We start from the raw sequence: 20,078 nt of genomic DNA on the forward strand, positions 1-20,078 counted from the left end.
ACTCTACTAATAAGTATTTCTTTTTTTTTTTTGAGACAAAGTCTCGCTCTGTTGCCCAGGCTGGACTGCAGTGGCGCAACCTTGGTTTACTGTAACCTCTGCCTCCTGGCTTGAAGCAATTCTCCTGCCTGAGCCTCCCGAGTAGCTGGGACTACAGGCACGTGCCACCACGCCCAGCTTATTTTTTGTATTTTTAGTAGAGACGGGGTTTCACCTTGTTAGCCAGGATGGTCTCGATCTCCTGACCTCGTGATCCGCCCACTTCGGCCTCCCAAAGTGCTGGGATTACAGGTGTGAGCCACCGTGCCTGGCCTCTGCTAATAAGTATTCCTATAGATTGATTTGGAAACGTTTACTGTGAGAGATGAAATGTACTAACCTCTTCCCCCACCATTACTTTATACCAGTTGAACTACATTTACTTTGGATAAATTATCTTTTAATTTTTGTTTCCTTTGAGTACTTAGTGTTATAAAGAATAAGAATTTGACCACTTGGTATCTAGAAAAGTGACATGTAGTTAACACTTTTTTGTCAGAATCTGTCTTATCCTCAAGATGCATTGGTGAAAACATAATATATATGTGCAAGGCTACTACATTACTTGTAATAGCAAAAGATAGGAAACTCCCCAATGTCTTATTAGTAGAGAACTGGTTGAATAAAAGTAATGAGGAAAATCTATATATAATACTCTGGATGATCTTCAGGACATGTTGTTAAATGAAGAAAAGCAAACTGCAGAGGAGTTTGTATAATACACCTTTTATAGGGCCAGAAGACTTAATCCATATTTGCATATTTTCAAAAAGAATGGAAATGCCAATCAAAAATAAAGTAAGTAAAAATAGTTACTTATATGGGGAAGTGAGAAAACACAAGGGACAGAGATAAAAGAGAGAACTCTGAATTATGTTTTATCGTTTAATAGCCATGTAAATATTTTACATAATTCAAACAAAAATTAAGTCAAAAAGAAATGAAAGCAATCCCTACAAATTAAAAACACATGAACCAGCCCAGTGCGGTGACTCAGGCCTATAATCCTAGCACCTTGGGAGGCTGAGGTGGGTGGATAACTTGAGGTCAGGGGTTCAAGCCAGCCTGGCCAACATGGTGAAACCCCATCTCTACTAAAAGTGCAAAAATTAGGCAGGCATGGTGGCACATGCCAGCTACTTGGGAGGCTGAGGCATGAGAATCGCTTGAACCCAGGAGGTGGAGGTTGCAGTGAGCTGAGATCACACTACTGTATTCCAGCCTAGACGAAAGAGCAAGACACTGGTTCAAAGAAAAAACCCCTTGAACCCAAGTTGGAGTTATAGTCACACAGAAATTACTTCTGCTGACTTTTTTTAAATATGAAAATTTGAAACATACACAGAAGTAGACAAAAAAGTGTAATGAGCCCATCACCCAGCTTTAACTGTTACCAGTTTACAGCCAGTCTTGTTTCATCAATAACCCCACCCACTTATCCCCTCTCGTTTTATCTTATTTTGAAAAAAAGTCCTAGACATCATATTATTTAATCCATATTTCAGTATGTACTCTTTAACAATAAAGTCTCTCATATGAGCGCATTAACTTTTTTTGTTTTGAGACGATGTCTTGCCCTGTTGCCCAGGTTGGAGTGCAGTGGCACAATCTCAGCCCAGCTTCCTGAGTAACTGGGATTACAGGCACATGCCACCATGTCCAACTAATTTTTGTATTTTTAGTAGAGACAGGGTTTCACCATGTTGGCCAGGCTGGTCAGGATCTCCTGACCTCAGGTGATCTGCCCACCTCGGCCTCCCAAAGTGCTGGGATTACAGGCGTGAGCCACCGTGTCTGGCCATAAGTGCATTAACTTTTATCACTCCTCTAAAAACAATATCTTAAAATCATCAAATAACCAGTTGTCAATATTCAAATTTCCACATTTTAGTGAATTTAAAAATACACTATTTTAAACACAGTATTAGCCTTGAAATATACAAATTTTTTAAATCAAAGAAGCAGCAGGGGACTGTGGCTCACTCCTGTAATCCCAGCACTTTGAGAGGCTGAGGTGGGTGGATTGCTTTAGCCCAACCTCGGCAACATGGAGAAACCCCGCCTCTACAAAAAAATACAAAAAATTAGCCAGGCATGGTGGCATATGCCTGTAGTCCGAGCTACTTGGGAGGCTGAGGTGGGAGGATTGCTTGGGCTTGGGAGCTTGGGAGCCAGAGGTTGTAGTGAGCTATGTGTCACTGCACTCCAGCCTGGGCAACAAAGCAAGACCCTGTCTCAAAAAAATAATAAAGAAGCAGCCAGGTGTGGTGGTTCACACCTGTAATCCCAGCACATTGGGAGACTGAGGCAGGAGGACTACTTGAGACCAGGAGTTTGAGTCTAGCCTGGCCAACATAGTGAGACCCTATGTCTTAAAAAAAAAATCCAAGTAGACTTCTCCTTTTCACAGTGACAATAACTGCCCTCCTGCTGTAAACAACTAGAAAACTAAATAAAACCTAGAAGACCAGTTTAGGATGTTGTACATGTGGCACAAGACTGAGAAGCAAATGAGTGAGCCATATGATTATCCTCACTTTGTGACTGAGGCATTTTTCAGACAATACCATAGAGGGAGGGGGAGCCCAAGCAGAGGACAGAGTTTTTGCTGATTTGAAAAGAAAGAGTTCAGAATTCAAAGAGGCTAAAGTAGTTGGAATTTGTGGCTGATAAAGAGGAAGCTACTAAAAAAAAAAAAAAAAAAGGCTACAGAAATTTATGTAGATTTGGCTGAATAGTAAACTCTGCATGTACAGGATGAGACCCCACACAGTTTGGCAAAGAAGATCTAGTGAGGAAAAAAACAATTACTGGGAAACTATAAGCCAACGAATTTCCAGGGCTTAATAAGGCTGGATGAAGTTCCACCCACCCAAAATGGAGAAAATTCATTGAACACCTGGGACATTCAATAAAGACTCCCGAAAGATTACACCTTGGTGGTAGGGCTCTAAAATAGACCTGCTCTATTAAATATTTTATTTATTTATTTATTTTATTTTAAGAATCAGGCCGGGCATGGTGGCTCACGCCTGCAATTTCAGCACTTTGGGAGGCTGAGGTGGGCAGATCACCTGAAGTCAGGAGTTCAAGACCAGCCTGGCCAACATGGTGAAACCCCATCTCTACTTAAAATACAAAAATTAGCCAGGCCGTGGTAGCATGTGTCTGTAATCTCAGCTACTTGGAAGGCTGAGGCAGAAGAATTGCTCAAACCCAGGATGCGGAGGTTGCAGTGAGCCGAGATCATGCCACTGCACTCCAGCCTGGGCGACAGAGCGAGACTCCATCTCAAAAAAAAAAAAAGTGATCCAAAACAAACTTAACTGCCTGCCAAAACACAGCTCAGCACTCTTTAAAAGAAGACATCAAAATCCAGAAACCCAGCAATGTGGCATACAGAATATCTGTCACTCAATCAAAAATTGTAAGACATGCTGGCCAGGTGCAGTGGCTCATGCCTGTAATCCCAGCACTTTGGGAGGCCAAGGTGGGCGGATCACCTGAGGTCAGGAGTTTGAGACCAGCCTGGCCAGCATGGTGAAACCCCGTCTCTACTAAAAATACAAAAATTAGCCGGGCATGATGGCGGGTGCCTGTAATCGCAGCTACTCAGGAGGCTGAGGCAGGAGAATTGCTTGAACCTGGGAGGCGGAGGTTGCACAGTGAGCTGAGATCGCGCCATTGCACTCCAGCCTGGGCTACAGAGCAAGACTCAGTCTCAAAAAAAAAAAAAAATTGTAAGACATATGCAAAGCAGTGGGAAAATGTGACCCAAAACCAAAAGAAAAGCCAGTCAATAGAAATATAGACCTGGAAGAGGCAGAGGTTACAGTGAGCCAAGATCGTGTCATTGTACTCCAGCCTGGGCAACAAGCGAAAAACTCTCTCAAAAAAAAGAAAAGAAAAGAAATAGACCCAGAAGTGACTGAAATAGAACTGAACAATAAGGAGTTTAAAAATAGCAGTTACAAGCCAGGTGTGGTGGTATGCTCCTGTAATCCCAGCTACTTGGTAGGCTGAGGCAGAAGGATCACTTGAGACCAGGAGTTAGAGACTGCAGTGCACTGTGATCATGCCTGTTAATAGCCACTGCACTCAAGCCTGGGCAACCTATCAAGACCACATTTCAAAAAGTAAGTAAATAAGTACATAAGAAATTTTAAATAACAATTACAAATATGTGCAAAAATTTAAAAAAATGAAACTAAAAGAATGGGAAAATACATACTATTATAAATACTAGTTGGGAAAGTTGGAGTGGACAGTAATATCAGATGGAGTAAATTTAAGGAAAAAAATTAGATGAAAAAAAGGTATTAAATAGTACCCCTGGCTTATAAAACAAGTATGCCAAAAAGCAGTAAAGCTATTAAGGACTTCAGCAACACTATCAATGAACTTGATATAATTGACATTTATAGATTGCTACACCAAAAAGCATCAGAATAAACATTCTCTTCAAGTACATTTGGAATATTCAATAGGACAAACCAAATAATGAGCCATAAAACAAATTTTAATACATTTGGAAGGATTAAAATCATATTGGGTATGTTCTGTGACCTCAAAAAATTTAAAGTAGAAATTAATAACAGATACCTGGAAGATTAGAAAATTAAATGACATACTTCGGAATAACCCGTAGTTCAAAGAATTGCTTACGAAGAAATTTAGAAAATATGCTTCATTGAGTGATAATGAGAATATAACTTTCTAAATTTGTGGAATGCGCCTAAGGTATTGCTTAGAGCAAAATGTATAGCATCAAATGCTAATATTAGAAAAGAAAAGTTTGGCCGGGCACAGTGCCTCACACCTGTAATCCCAGTACTTTGGGAGGCTGACGCAGGTGGATCACTTGAGATCAGGAGTTCAAGAACAGCCTGGCCAACATGACAAAACCCCGTCTCTACTAAAAATACGAAAAATTAGCCTGGCATGGTGATGCATGTCTGTGGTCCCAGATACTTGGGAGACTGAGGCAGGAGAATCGCTTGAACCCAGGAGGCAGAGGTTGCAGTGAGCTGAGATTGTGCCACTGTACTCCACCCTGGGTGACAGAATGAGACTCCATCTCAAAAAAAAAAAAAAAAAGAAAAGTTTTAAAATCAAGAATCTAATCTGCTTAGAGAGCTAGAAAAGAGTCTCTCCTCTCTCCTCCCTCCCTCCCTACCTACCAAAAAGGAAGAAAAAAATAGAAAAAAGTAAATTAAATCCAAAGGAAGGAAGGAAATAATACTGGAAATCCATGAAATAAAAAATAGGTGGCCGGGCGCGGTGGCTAGTGCCTGTAATCCCAGCATTTTGGGAGGCTGAGGCAGGTGATCACGAGGTCAGGAGATGGAGACCATCCTGGCTAACATGGTGAAACCCCGTCTCTACTAAAAATACAAAAAATTAGCCGGGCGTGGTGGCAGGCTCCTGTAGTCCCAGCTACTCTGGAGGCTGAGGCAGGAGAATGGCATGAACCCGGGAGGCGGAGCTTGCAGTGAGCTGAGATCGCGCCACTGCACTCCAGCATGGGCGACAGAGCGAGACTCTGTCTTAAAAAAAAAAAAAGTACAGAATGGAGAAGACTTATGAAGTAAAAGTTGATTGTTCAAAATAAAATGAATAAGCTTGATTAACCTCTGTCTTGATTAGTCAAGAAAGAACATGCACAGGCTGAGTGCATTGGCTCATGCCTGTAATCCCAACACTTTGGGAAGCTAAAGCAGGAGGGTTGCTTGCACCCAGGAGTTTGAGACCAGCTTGGGCAACGTAGTGGGACCCCATCTTTACAAAAAATAAAAGGTTAGTTGGGCACGGTGGCGCACACCTGTGTTCCTATCTACTCGGAGGCTGAGGTGGGAGGATCGCTTGGGTCCAGGAGGTCGAGGGTATAGTGAACTCTGATCATGCCACTGCACTTCAGCCTGGGTGAAAGACTGAAGCCCTGTCTCAAAAAAAAGTTTGTGGACAAATAAGATAACGTAACTTCTTCAACCTGATCAAGTATATATGTGAAAAATCTCTTACAACATCATATTTGATGATGAAAGACTTCCTGAGATGAAAGATTCCCTAACATCAGGAACAAGGCAAGGATATCAGGTCTTACCACAGCTGTTCAACATGTACTGGATGTTGTGCCTAATGCAGTAGAGGAAGGATTATAAAAGGCATTCACATAATGGTATAATTGGATTCATAGGAAAGTCCATGGAATCTATCAAAGCTACTAGATCCACTGAGTTCTAGCAAAGTAATGAGATACATGGCTACTTTGCAAAAACTCAATTCTATTTCTATATACTAGCAATCAGCAATTGGAAAATGAAGTTTAAGATACATCATTTATAGTAATACCCAAAAATATAAAAAATATAAGGATAAACTTAAAAATAATGTGTAAGTCATCATATACACTGAAAATTATAAAATGATCACTAACAAAAATTAGAGAAAATAAAATTTTAAAAAGACTTAAATAAATGATAGAGAAATAAACATATAGAATTTTTTTTTTTTTTTTTTTTGAGACTGAGTCTCGCACTATTGCCCAGGCTGGAGTGCAGTGGCACAGTCTCAGCTAACTGCAACCTCTGCCTCCCAAGTTCAAGTAATTCTCGTGCCTCAGCTTCCTAAGTAGCTGCGATTACAGGCACTTGCCACCACACCCGGCTAATTTTTGTTTGTATTTTTAGTAGAGGCGGGGTTTCACCATTTTGGCCAGGCTGGTCTTGAACTACTGGCCTCAACTGATCTGCCTGCCTCAGCCTCCCAAAGTGCTGGGATTACAGGCATGAGTCACCACTCCTGGCCTCATACATATAGATTTAGAAACTCAGTATTGTTTTAGTTTGGGTTTTTTTTTTTGTTTGTTTCTTGAGATAGGGTCTTTCTCTGTCGTCCAGGCTGGAATGCAGTGGTGGCACAACCACAGCTCACTGCACCCTCCATCTCCTGGGCTCCCACCTCAGCCTCCCAAGTAGCTGGGACTACAGGTGTGTGCCACCATGCCCAGCTAATTTTTCTGTTTTGGGTAGAGAGATAATTTCACCATGTTGCCCAAGGTGGTCTCAAACTCTGGGCTCAAGCAGCCTGCCTGCCTCAGCCTCCCAGAGTGTTGGGATTACAGGCCTGAGCCACTGAGACTGGCCTAAAAACTCAATATTGTTAAGATACTTGTTTTCCTTAAATTGTTCTACAGATTCAGTGCAGTTCCAATAAAAAATCCCAATAGGTTTTTTTGTTGAAATTGAAAGGCTGATTCTAAATTCATGTGCAAATGCAGAGGTTCTAGAATAACGAAATCAATTTTGATGGACAGTGAAGTTTGGGGACTTATACTACCTGATTTGAAGGGTTATTATTACAGGAACGGTCATCAGGACAATGTGCTGGTGGTATAAGCATAAACATATCAGTCAGTGGATTAAAATAAAGTGCCTAGAAAGGAGCCCACACATAGACAAGCTATAAAGAAAAAAATGATAAATTGTACCTCATTAAAACTAAAAACCTTTATGCTTCTGCCAGGTACGGTGGCTCACGCCTGTAATCCCAGCACTTTGGGAGGCCGAGGTGGGCAGATCACGAGGTCAAGAGTTTGAAACCATCCTGACTAACACAGTGAAACCCTGTCTCTACTAAAAATACAAAAAATTAGCCGAGTGTGGCGGCACGTGCCTCCCAGCTACTCTGGAGGCTGAGGCAGGAGAATTGCTTGAACCTGGGAGGCAGAGGTTGCAGTGATCCGAGATCGTGCCACTGCACTCCAGCCTGGGTGACAAAGCAAGACTGTGTCTTAGGAAAAAAAAATTATGCTTCTAAAGATACCATTAACTTAAAAAAATAAAAATAAAAAAGGTCACTTCACCTGATTGTCTGAAGGGGAAAAAATTAAAAAAATAATAATCGGAAAAGGCCAGGGACCATGACCTATACCTGTAGTCTCAACTACTTGGGAGGCTGAGGCAGGAGGATCACTTAAGCCCAGAAGAGCAAATCTAGCCTGACTGGTGTTTCTGGCAAGACTCCAACTCTAATTTAAAAGATAGAAAAGAAAGAAAATGAAAAGACAGGACACAGACTGGGAGAAAGTATTTGCAGGTCATATATCTAATAACAGTGCTTCTCTCAAGAGTATATAGAAAGCTCTTAGAATTAATAATGAGAAGACAATTAAACGAAAAAAAATGGGCTGAAGTCTTGGATAGACATTTCACCGAAGACATAGGAATGGCAAATAAGCATAAGAAAAGGTATTTACACCAGGTGCGGTGGCTCACCATGTGTGCAATCCCAGCACTTTGGGAGGCCAAGGTGGGCGGATCGTTTGAGGTCAGGAGTTTGAGACCAGCCTGACTAACTTGGTGAAACCCCGTCTCTACTAAAACTACAAAAAAAATTAGCTGGGTGTGTTGGTGTGCACCTGTAGTCCCAGCTACTGGAGGCTGAGGCAGAAGAATCACTTGAACCTGGGAGGCAGAGGTTGCAGTGAGCTGAGATCATGCCACTGCACTCCAGCCCAGGTGACAGAGAGAGTCCATCTCAAAAAAAAAAAAAAAAAAAGTTTTCATTACAGAATTGTAAAACCACAATGCAATTCCACACCATACACACTAAGATAGCTGTATTCAAAAAGAGAGACAATGCCAAGTGTTGACAAGGATTTGGAAAAACTGGGTCCCTCATGAATTTCTGGCGGGAATGTAAAACGGTACGGCCAATTTGGGAAACAGTTTGGCAGTTTTCTTCAAAGTCAAACATAACCTTGCCATAGGATCTAGCAATTTCATTCCTAGGACTCTACCCAAAAGAAATGAAAACAAGCCGGGTGTGGTGGATCTGATGCTTGTAATCCCAGCACTCTGGAAGGCCAAGGTAAGAGGATCACTTGAGGCCAAAAGTTCGAGACTAGCTTGGGCATCATAGTTAGACCCTGTCTCTACAAAAAAAAATTTTTTTAATTAGGTGTGATGGCACGTGTCTGTAGTCCTCGCTACTCAGGAGGCTGAAGTGGGAGATCGCTTGAGCCCAGGAGTTGGAGGTTACATTGAGTTATGATAGTGCCACTGCATTCCAGCCAGGGTGACAGAGTGAGACCCTGTCTGTAACAAAAAAAGAAAAAAGAAATGAAAACATTGGCCCACACAAAGACCTAGGAGACATATCAGCCAAAGAGAATGTGTGACTCTTGTTTGGATCCTAATTTGAACAAATCAATTTGTCAAAAACATTTATGATATAATTGGAGAAAAGTTAGCACATTTCAGTATCAGATGATATTAACTAATTAAAGTATTTACCTATTAGAAATAGATACCAAGGCCGGGCGCGGTGGCTCATGCCTGTAATTCCAGCACTTTGGGAGGCCGAGGCGGGCAGATCACAAGGTCAGGAGTTCAAGACCAGCCTGGCCAACATGGCGAAAACCCGTCTCTACTAAAAATACAAAAATTAGCTGGGCATGGTGGCAGGCGCCTGTAATCCCAGCTACTTGGGTGGCTGAGGCAAGAGAATTGCTTGAACCCAGGAGGCGGAGGTTGCAGTGAGCCAAGATCGTGCCATTGCACACCAGCCTGAGCGACAAGAACAAGACTCTGTCTCAAAAAAAAAAAGAAAGAAATAGATACTGAAATATTTACAGGTAAAATGATATGTGTGGAATTGGCTTTAAAATCCTGGAATAAAAAAGGGGGGAAGAAGAGATGGCATAAAAAAATTTTTTTTTTTTTGAGACAGAGTTTCACTCTTGTTGCCCAGGCTGGAGTGCAATGGTGCAATCTTGGCTCACTGCAACCTCTGCCTCCTGGGCTCAAGCCATTCTTCTGCCTCAGCCTTCCAAGTAGCTGGGATTACAGGCATGTGCCACCACGCTCAGCTAATTTTGTATTTTTAGTAGAGACGGGATTTCACAATGTTGGTCAGGCTGGTCTAGAACTCCTGACCTCAGGTAATCCACCCACCTCAGCCTCCCAAGAAATAAAAATATTTAATAGTAGAATATTGATAAATGTTGGGCCAGGCACAGTGGCTCACACTTGTAATCCCAGCAGTTTGGGAGGCTGAGGCAGGCGGATCACTTGAGGCCCGGAGTTGGAGACCAGCCTGGCTAACATGGCAAAACCCCGTCTCTACAAACAATATGAAAAATGAGCTAGGTGTGGTGGTGTATGTCTGTGGTCCCAGCTACTTAGGAGGCTGAGGCATGAGAATTGCTTGAACCCGGAAATGGAGGTTGCAGTGGGCCTAGATTGCAACACTGCTCTCCAGCCTGGGCAACAGAGCAAGACTGTCTCAAAAAGAAAAACAGTATTGATAAATGTTGAAGTTTACTGATGGTACATGTGGGTTCTCTGTATTATTTACTCTTGTTTATATTTGAAGTTTTCCATGATCTGTTAAATATTAAAATGAGAACTTGACCAGCAGAAAAAAGTCTTTAATACATAACTTACTTTTTTCAGCCCAATACCAGACCAGTCCATCCTTTGTATACCTTGCAAAAATCCAGTTCCTACATCAGTGTTATGCAAAAGGTTATCTTGAGTAGGGATTTAAGTGAAAAAACATGCAGAGCGTTTCTTCTTCATGTTTGACTACGTCTGGTAGATAGCCATTAGCTTCTGGTGTTTCTGGATTTGCAAAATGCATATAGATCTCTTCGAATTCACATTAAGTATCATGTTGTCAATTGCTGTTAACATTTTAAAATGTGAATCAAACACCATCTTTCCCTCGTGCAAATTCTCATATGCAGCACAGCCTTTTTTCTTTGTGAATGGTATCTGTCTCTTCCTCAGTGTGAAGGGTCCTAGGATATATAACTGTTTTTTTAGGGGTATGAAAATTCTACAGTTCTTATATATACACATGTGTTTAATAAGAACAGTGTCTGATATACCAAGGATGTGTACTTGTCTTGTTTATTCATTATTTTCTCCTTTTTCCATTTTTCAGTACATGTACTAGCCTTAGCAAGTTCTGTTCCAAACTCAGGCACCTTGACTTGGCTTCCTGTACATCAATAACAAACATGTCTCTAAAAGCTCTGAGGTAAATTTCTTATAATAAGCATGTCAAGTAATCAAAAAAAATACATATTTTTAAAAAATAATTGATATAAAGTTGGAATTGAAGGCAACTCTGTTTTATGGACATATTCTATAGTTCAGAATAGATAATTTGTTTTACCACCTGCCCAAATTACAATTATGGGACATACTAAAGTGAAATGACTAGAGGTAACTAGGATTTCTGAACAGGGTAGTACAGTTTATACATAAACAATTAGATTTTTATGAAGTCTTATTTTCAAAAAGAAAATAAGGCCAGGCATGAAGACTCACGCCTGTAAACCCAGCATTTTGGGCGGCCGAGGCAGGCAGATCACGAGGTCAAGAGGTTAAGACCATCCTGGCCAACATGGTGAAACCCCGTCTCTACTAAAAATATAAAAATTAGTTGGGCATGGTGGCGTGCGCCTGTAGTCCCAGCTACTCGGGAGGCAGAGGTTGCAGTAAGCCAAGAGCACACCATTGCACTCCAGTGTGCTGACAGAGTGAGACTCTGTCTCAAAAAAAACAAAAAAAAGAAAGGGCACGTGTTATAGCTTAGTGCTTAAAACAGGTATCTGGAGCCAGATTATTAACCAGGTACTTTAAGCAAACATAACCTTTCTGAGCTTTTTCTTATCACCTCATAACATTTTATTAAGGTTTAACAAGGTATTAGGCAACACCATATAAAGTTTTGCTGGTATTTGACAGTTTTCATGTTATAAGAATGACAGCTACATGTGGCTCAACCTAATGAATATAAAGTGCTTTAAAAAGGGTCCCTGAGGCCAGGCGTGATGGCTCACACCTGTAATCCCAGCACTTTGGGAGGCCGAGGTAAGAGGATCGCTTGAGCTCAGGAGTTCTAGACCAGCCTGCACAACATAGGAAAACCCTGTCTCTACTAAAAAAATAAGAAAATTTGCCAGGCGTGGTGGCATACCCCTGTAGTCCCAGCTGCTTAGGGGACTGAAGCAGGAGGATCACTTGAGCCCAGCAGGTTGAGGCTGCAGTGAGCTGTAATCATGCCACTGCACTCCAGGCTGGGCAACAGAACGAGACCTCATCTCAAGAAAAAAGAAATACAAATTTAGTTAAGTAGAGTATAAATAATCTAAAATGTGGCTCCTTTTAGACCTTCTTTGTGAATATTGAACACATGTACCTAAGACAGTTTGCTGTGTAGGCTAATAAACTTGATAATATAACAACTTTTATCATTTATAAAATATTTTCACATAAATGATCTTATTTATTTAAAAGCTTTGTGAAGTAGAGTAGATGGGCATTTTACAGCTAAGAAAATCTAGAAAGCTGTTGACTGCCACGTACTGTGATGCAACCATGAGATGTAACTGAGTAAGATATTGCTGCCCTTAAGTTGCTCACAGTCAACTGTTATTGTGGAATAAATGCTATGGTAGGAATGAGTACATCAGTTTTGGGAAAACAGAGAGCTATGGGGCTAATCTTAGATTAAGAGAGGTTCAGACAGGCTTCCTAAAGTCATTTGCCTGAAGTTAAACTATTAATATTGGAGAATGAACTTGAACCGGGATATCATGGCTTTATCTTCTGGATCTTTTCTGCAGGCAGGAATATTTCAAACAATTTATGGAGTGTTTTTCTGAAGAATATTATAGAAAACTTGGAATTCATCCATAATACAAATATGAAGCTAAACTATTAAGAGTAGATGGAATCAACAATGAAACTAGTATTTTGAAGGCAGAGATCGGACATAAGATATCCTAAATTCAGCCTACAAAAGCGGTACTCTAGAAACATCTCAGATAAGGAAATACACAAGGCCTTTGTAATTTTTTAAAATAAAAGTTTAAAAGGCTTCATTACTACTTTGGTACCGTGAGTTGAATATCCCCGTTTCAAAAATCCAAAATGCAGCTGGGTGCTACTTGAGGGACTGAGGCGGGAGGATCAGTTGAGCCATGGAGGTCACAGCTGTAGTGAGCCCTGATGGCGCCACTGCACTCCAGCCTGGGTGACAGAACGAGACCCTGTCTCAAAAAAAAAAAAAGAAAAGAAAATCTGAAATGCTTCAAAATCCCAAACTTTTTGAGTATCAATGTGACACTCAAAGGAACTGCTCACTGGGGCACTTCAGATTTTCAGATATGGGATACTCAGCTATGTAAGTATAATGCAAGTATTGCAAAATCTGAAATCTGAAACACTGCTGGTACCAAGCATTTAAGATAAGGGATACTCAACCGGTAATAGCATTGCTCGATGGAGAATCTGGTTTTGAATCGGAGCTCTTTATTAATTACTCTGTAAACTAGAATAAATCACTTAATTTCCATTTTTTGTCTAGAGAGCTTTGAGATATGTGATAAGTACAAAAGGAATATAAATCTGAAAAGCATTATAATGCTTTGTGTTTGTTGGTTAAGGTGGATTTTAGATGTTCCTGCTAATGGTATAGTCCCATGTGAATACCACATTGATAAATCTAAATATACATTAGGTAAATATGTTTTTTCTTGTGGGAAAAAATGGGAATGTTTCCATTCCTTTACTAAATAGCCAATAAATTGAGACATTGGTGTTTTTGGAATTGGATTTAGTGATATGTTTCTCTTATTTTGTTTTATCCTAAGTGAGGGATGTCCACTGTTGGAGCAGTTGAACATTTCCTGGTGTGACCAAGTAACCAAGGATGGCATTCAAGCACTAGTGAGGGGCTGTGGGGGTCTCAAGGCCTTATTCTTAAAAGGCTGCACGCAGGTAATACTCCATGTAGGGCTTGTGAAATTCGGAAGAATCGTGAATGAATCATGAGCTCTTTATAGACAGCCCCAAGATGTTTGTCTGGAAGGAAAGGTTAGTTGTGTGTATTATTGACAAAAGACAAATGCTTACCAAAAATTAAAGTGTTTTCCTTAGGATAAAAGAATGAGAAGAATTAACATCTGACCAAAAATAAACTTGAGGAGGAGGGAGACAAGGTGTAAAGATAAGATTATATTAAAGATACACCATGGTCAAGAAGAGTTCCATGCAGTTTAATTTGTGCTGAAAAGAAAACTTGGCTTGTTGTCACTGCCTGATACTTTGAACTGGATAGGCAAAGAAGGCAGTCTTAGCAATTTCCACTTGTTTTTTAACCACCAGTGTTTCTTAAATATGCCAAGTGTACAGCAACCTGCATTTTATAGTATTGATGCTTATTTCCTGCCAGTCACATTACAAATCCAACATATTTTGTCATTAAAAATTTTACTATCTCGGTGTTTTATAGTGAAAAAAAGAATTGATTAGTTAGCCTCTGGAAAGAAATGAGTGGATTTAAATTGTGGCTGACAAACTAAGGCTAGGCTCTACTTTATTTTATTAATGGTTACTAAAACCATAACTTGGATTCCATTAAAAGTGCCCTGATTCTTTTATCATGATGAGAGGGGTTCCATTGTTTGAAAGAGAATTTCAGATGTATGACTGCCTTAAAACAACAGCTTGAGCTTCTGGTTATTTAAGGAATCCTGAAAAATACTGATTGGAATGTATCATTATAATCAGTTACTTACCATCTGTTCTCAGCACTGTAAGCATGGCACCTATCTTCCAGTGGGAGATGAACACTGGATTCCTTTCTTGGCTGTATTTCCTCAAAGTTTGTTTATAAAAAACTTTATAAGGGGTGTGTAGAAGTTTGAAAATTATTTTAGTTTCATGGGCCCTCAGTAAAATGCTGTCAGGTATATTTAATTTATCAGAAGTAAAACCCATAAAAACTAGGCAGTGTTTACTTCATCTTTGTTCTTGATTTGATGATTATGTGAATTTGAATGTGGTCAAAGCTGATTTTAAAAATAGTGAGAATCATAATAAGAATTATACTGTTATGTGATCATAGTGTATTTTCTGATTCATTGTTCCTTCGAAACTTGGTTGGCTGTATTAGAATGTATGAATGAATGTGTACATTCTTAAATCTCTTTCCTTTGAGACAATGTCAATAATCATTTTTTTCTTACTTTTTAATCTTTCTAGCTAGAAGATGAAGCTCTCAAGTACATAGGTGCACACTGCCCTGAACTGGTGACTTTGAACTTGCAGACTTGCTTGGTAAACATCCCTTCTCACAACTCTTCTCTTTTAGTAATTCATTTCATTAAAATTTTTAAGAGCTATTTTAAGAGCTTCAGTCATCAAGACCAGTATTGTTTTTCTACCACAACCCTAGTGACAAAGTAAACACACAGATGACTTTTGACATGCTTAACAATACTCATTCCTAGGGGCCTTGGCATAGATAAGATAGGAGGTAGCTAGCTTATGCAGAATTCCAGATGAACTAACTGTAGCTCCACCCCTTTCTTACATACTTAAAAAAACTGTCTACTTTTAAAATGTAAATGATTCACAAGTTTAGTATTTAAAATTGCAGTGAAGCTGGGCACGGTGGCTCATGCCTGTAATCCCAGCACTTTGGGAGGCTGAAGCAGGCAGACTGCTTGAGTCCAGGAGTTTGAGACCAGCCTAGGCAACATGACAAAACCCCGTCTCTACAAAAGGTGCAAAAATTAGCTGGGTTTGGTGGTGTGTGCCTGTAGTCCCAGCTACTTGGGAGGCTGAGGTGGGAAGATCAGTTGAGCTTGGGAGGTTGAGATGCAGTGAGCTGAAATCATGCTACAGCACTCCAGCTCGGGCAACAGAGTGAGACCTTGTCTCAAAAAAAATAAATAAGATGATGAGCAATATATACTTGTCAAATTATTTTCAAGTAGCATCTATATTTAGCGTTTTGTCTTGTTCAAACTATCAGCTTTTTTGTGTCTACCCCAAAACCCCTGAATTCTACTCAGATAATTTGCTGAAACTATTCAGGCACCTAGAATGTTAACAGTACATCTTTATTTTGTTATTTATTTATTTATTTATTTTGAGGCAAAGTCTTACTCTGTCACCCAGGCTCAAGGGCAGTGGTGAGATCTGCACTCACTGCAGCCAACCTCCACCTCCTAGGCTCAAGCGATTCTCCTGCCTCAGCCTCCTGCATAGCTGGGATTACACGCCACACCCAGCTACTTTTTTTTTTTTTTTTTTTTTTTGAGACAGAGTCTCACTGTGTCGCCCAGGCTAGAGTGCAGTGACGCTATCTCGGCTCACTGCAACCCTGCTTCCTGGGTTCAAACAATTCTCCTACCCCTGCCTCCTGAGTATCTAGGATTGCAAGTGTGTGTCACCATGCCCGGCTAATTTTTTTTTTTTTTTTTGAGACGGAGTCTTGCACTGTTGCCCGGGCTGGAGTGCAGAGGCACGATCTCGGCTCACTGCAACCTCAGCCTCCCAGGTTCAAGCGATTCTTCTTGCCTCAGCCTCCCAAGTAGCTGGGATTACAAGCGCCCGTCATCACGCCTGGCTAATTTTTTTGTATTTTTAGTAGGAATGGGGTTTCACTATGTTGGCCAGGCTGGTAATTTTTGTATTTTTAGTAGAGACGGGTTTTTGCCATGTTGACCAGGCTGGTCTCAAACTCCTGACCTCAGGTGATCTGCCTGCCTCGGCCTCCCAAAGTGCTGGGATTACAGGCGTAAGCCACTGCCATGGCCTAATTTTTGGGACAGAGTCTTGCTCTGTTACCCAGGCTGGAATGCAGTGGTGTGATTTTTGCTCACCTTCACCTCCCGGGCTCAAGTGATTCTTCCACCTCAGCCTCCCTAGTAGTTGGGACTACAGACATGTGCCACCACACTTAGCTAATTTTTGTATTTTTTTGTAGAGATGGGGTTTTGCCATGTTGGCCAGGTTGGTCTCGAATTCCTGGGCTCAAGCAATCCACCTGGCTTAGCCTCCCAAAGTGCTGGGAATACAGGTGTGAGCCACGTGCCTGGCCAACAGTACACCTTTAGCTTTTTTCTCTTGCCTTAAAAATTACAACTGTATTTGCCTTGGAGTGAGAGTTGCTCATGGCAAAGAAAAAAGTGATGAGTTCCTTTTTTTTTTTTTTTTTTTTTTTTTATTGAGGTGAAGTCTCACTCTGTCACTCAGACTGGACTATTAGTGGCATGATCATAGCTCACAGCAACCTCCAACTATAGGGCTCAAGCAATCCTTCCACCTCAGCCTTCTGAGTAGCTTGGACTACAGGTGTGTGCTACCACACCTGGCTAATTTTTAATTTTTTTGTAGAGATAGGGTCTCCCTATGTTGCCAGGCTGGTCTCAAATGTCTGGGCTCAAGCAATCTGCCTGCCTCAGCCTCACAAAGTGCTGGGATTACAGGCGTGAGCTACCTGGGCTCTTCCTTACAATTGCGATTACTATAGTTGCTGACCATCAGAATTTGCCTAATTTCATTTTATTTATTTATTTAGAGACGGAGTCTCGCTGTGTCGCCCAGGCTGGAGTGCAGTGGTGTGATCTCGGCTCACTGCAGCCTCCATCTCCCAGGTTCAAGGAATTCTCCTGCCCCACCTTCCCGAGTAGCTGGGATTACAGGGCGTGCCACCATGCCTGGCTAATTTTAGTAGAGATGGGGTTTTGCCATGTTGGCCAGGCTGATCTAGAACTCCTGACCTCAAGTGATCTGCCGGCCTTGGCCTCCCAAAGTGCTAGGATTACAGGCATGAGCCACTGCACCCAGCCATGATTTCATTTTTAAGACTGAAATGTGGCCAGGCACAGTGGCTCACACCTGTAATCCCAGCACTTTGGGAGGCCGAGACGGGTGGATCGTTTGAGGTCAGGAGATCGAGACCAGCCTGGCCAACATGGTGAAACCCCATCTCCACTAAAAATACAAAAATTAGCCCGGGCGTAGTGGTGTGTGCCCGTAATCCGCAGGTATTTGGGAGGCTGAGGCAGGAGAATCACTTGAACCCAGGAGGTGGAGGTTGCAGTAAGCTGAGATCGCACCATTGTACTCCAGCCTGGGCGACACAGCCAGACTCCATCTCAAAAAAAAAAAAAAAAAGACTGGAATGTTTACTCTTGAGAGATCAACCACGGTTATTGTAAACATGAAATCATTATCTTAAAATGCCAAAGAAAAACTATTCCTGGAGAGCTTCGTGTGTATGTGTGCACACATGCGCGCGCGCGTGCCTATAATCCCAGCACTTTGGGAGGCCGAGGCGGGTGAATCACCTGAGGTCAGCAGTTCGAGACCAACCTGGCCAATATGGTGAAACCCCATCTCTACTAAAAATACAAAAACCATCTAAGTGTGGTGGTGTGTGCCTGTAATCCCAGCTACTCAGGAGTCTGAGGCAGGAGACTCACTTGAACCTGGGAGGCAGATGTAGCGGTGAGCCAAGATCACGCCACTGCACTCCAGCCTGGGCAGCAGAGCGAGACTCTGTCTCAAAACAAAAAACAAGTGTGTGTGTTTGTATGTATAAGCACATATATATGCACATATATTTACACACTATATACATACACATTACATACACACACATATAGACATAAATATGTACATACCATTTGTGGGTTTAGTTTGGTGTTTCTTCATCCTTCCAGCAGGCAGGAATCACAGTGAACGTAAAGAACCAATTCTATCTTATGTGTATTTTATTGTTTTCCTTCACCCAAATCTTAGTACAGGAATCATTTCTTCCCTACAGCATGATAAAATGATTCTCAGCATTCATGAGATTTCATGCTCTGCCCAAAATTATTGAGGTGATTAAAGTACATTTTCGATGCTTTCATTTTCTTGACAGATTTGAAAAACATAAAAGTTTAGTAAATTTTACTTTTTTTTTTTTTTTTTTTTTTTTGAGACGGAGTTTTGCTCTTGTTGCCCAAGCTGGAGTGCAATGACATGATCTTGGCTCACTGCAACCTCTGCCTCGTGGGTTCAAGCGATTCTCCTGCCTCAGCCTCCCTAGTAGCTGGGATTACAGGCACGTGACACCATGTCTGGCTAATTTTATGTATCTTTAGTAGAAACGGGGTTTCACCATGTTAGGCTGGTCTGAGACTCCTGACCTCAAGTGATCTGCCCACCTCAGCCTTCCAAAGTGCTGAGATTACAGACGCGAGCCACCGTGCCTGGCCTACAATTTTTTAAAGTACTGACAGTATGACTTAACTCATCTTTCTTCCTCAGTACTCTCTTATAACATACAAAGGAAAGGGCAGCACAGCCCTATGGTACTTTTCTAATATTGTGTGGCACAAATATCTTTGGCCTGCTAAATTTGCATGTGTATTGATTCTTACTTCCCTCTTTACATCTCGGCTATCATAGTCTAAAGACAATACATCATGTTTGTGTGGGACTTTTTTAGCTGCCTCCACGTGTGTTAGTATCTCATTACTTGATCCTCATTAGTATCTGCCTTAGCATCCAATTTTTTTATCTATATTTGTGTCAGCTGCATGATATTGAAAGCATGATTTAAGCAGTGGATATTAAAAGTTGTGGGATTTTGTTTTTTCAGTTGTCCTTGTAATTTATGGACATGACTATTAAACAGAGACAAGAAGAGAGCTTTTATTTTTAGGCCTACACAAAATTAGTGAATCTGGAGGACAAATTGAAGAGTTGATAGTATCCACCATGTTGAGATGTTTATGTGTAACTTTCCTTTTTTTTGTTTACGGGAGTTGGGGGTGGTCTCATTATGTTGCCCAGATTGGCCTTGAACCTCCTGGGCTAAAGCGATCATTCCACTTCAGCCTCCTGAGTAGCTGGGACTGTAGGCATGTGTGCTTGTAATATTTTTAAAAATATAACATCTTTGATGTGAGGTGGCTTGTTGTGCAACAAATTACTCAGTTGGTTAGAAAACAACCAGATATTATTTATGAAATATTTGTAGCTGGGCCGGGTGTGGTGGCCCACGCCTGTAATCCCAGCACTTTGGGAGGCTGAGGCTGTCGCCCAGGCTGGAGTGCAGTGGCACAATCTTGGCTCACTGCAACCTCCACCTCCCAGGTTCAAGTGATTCTCCTGCCTCAGCCTCCTGAGTAGCTGGGATTACAGGCACCCGCCACCGCGCCTGGCTAATTTTTGTAT

General features: G+C 41.3%; 1 protein-coding gene across 4 annotated transcripts in view; it reads left to right on the plus strand.

Annotated features, from left to right (window-relative positions):
- FBXL20 (F-box and leucine rich repeat protein 20) overlaps nucleotides 1–20,078 on the plus strand; it is a 140,956-nt gene that overhangs the window by 105,150 nt on the left and 15,728 nt on the right. For 2 of the 4 annotated variants that reach the window (XM_019026691.4, XM_055388263.2), the window contains exons 7-9: nucleotides 10,990–11,085; nucleotides 13,709–13,835; nucleotides 15,102–15,176. In XM_019026691.4, coding sequence (XP_018882236.1) covers nucleotides 10,990–11,085; nucleotides 13,709–13,835; nucleotides 15,102–15,176 — 298 coding nt within the window. The remainder of the gene's footprint in view (nucleotides 1–10,989; nucleotides 11,086–13,708; nucleotides 13,836–15,101; nucleotides 15,177–20,078) is intronic. The other 2 variants (XM_055388264.2, XM_055388265.2) reach the window with 1 other exon arrangement.

Source organism: Gorilla gorilla, chromosome 4 (genome assembly GCF_029281585.2).
Source record: "Gorilla gorilla gorilla isolate KB3781 chromosome 4, NHGRI_mGorGor1-v2.1_pri, whole genome shotgun sequence".
NCBI lineage: Eukaryota > Metazoa > Chordata > Mammalia > Primates > Hominidae > Gorilla > Gorilla gorilla.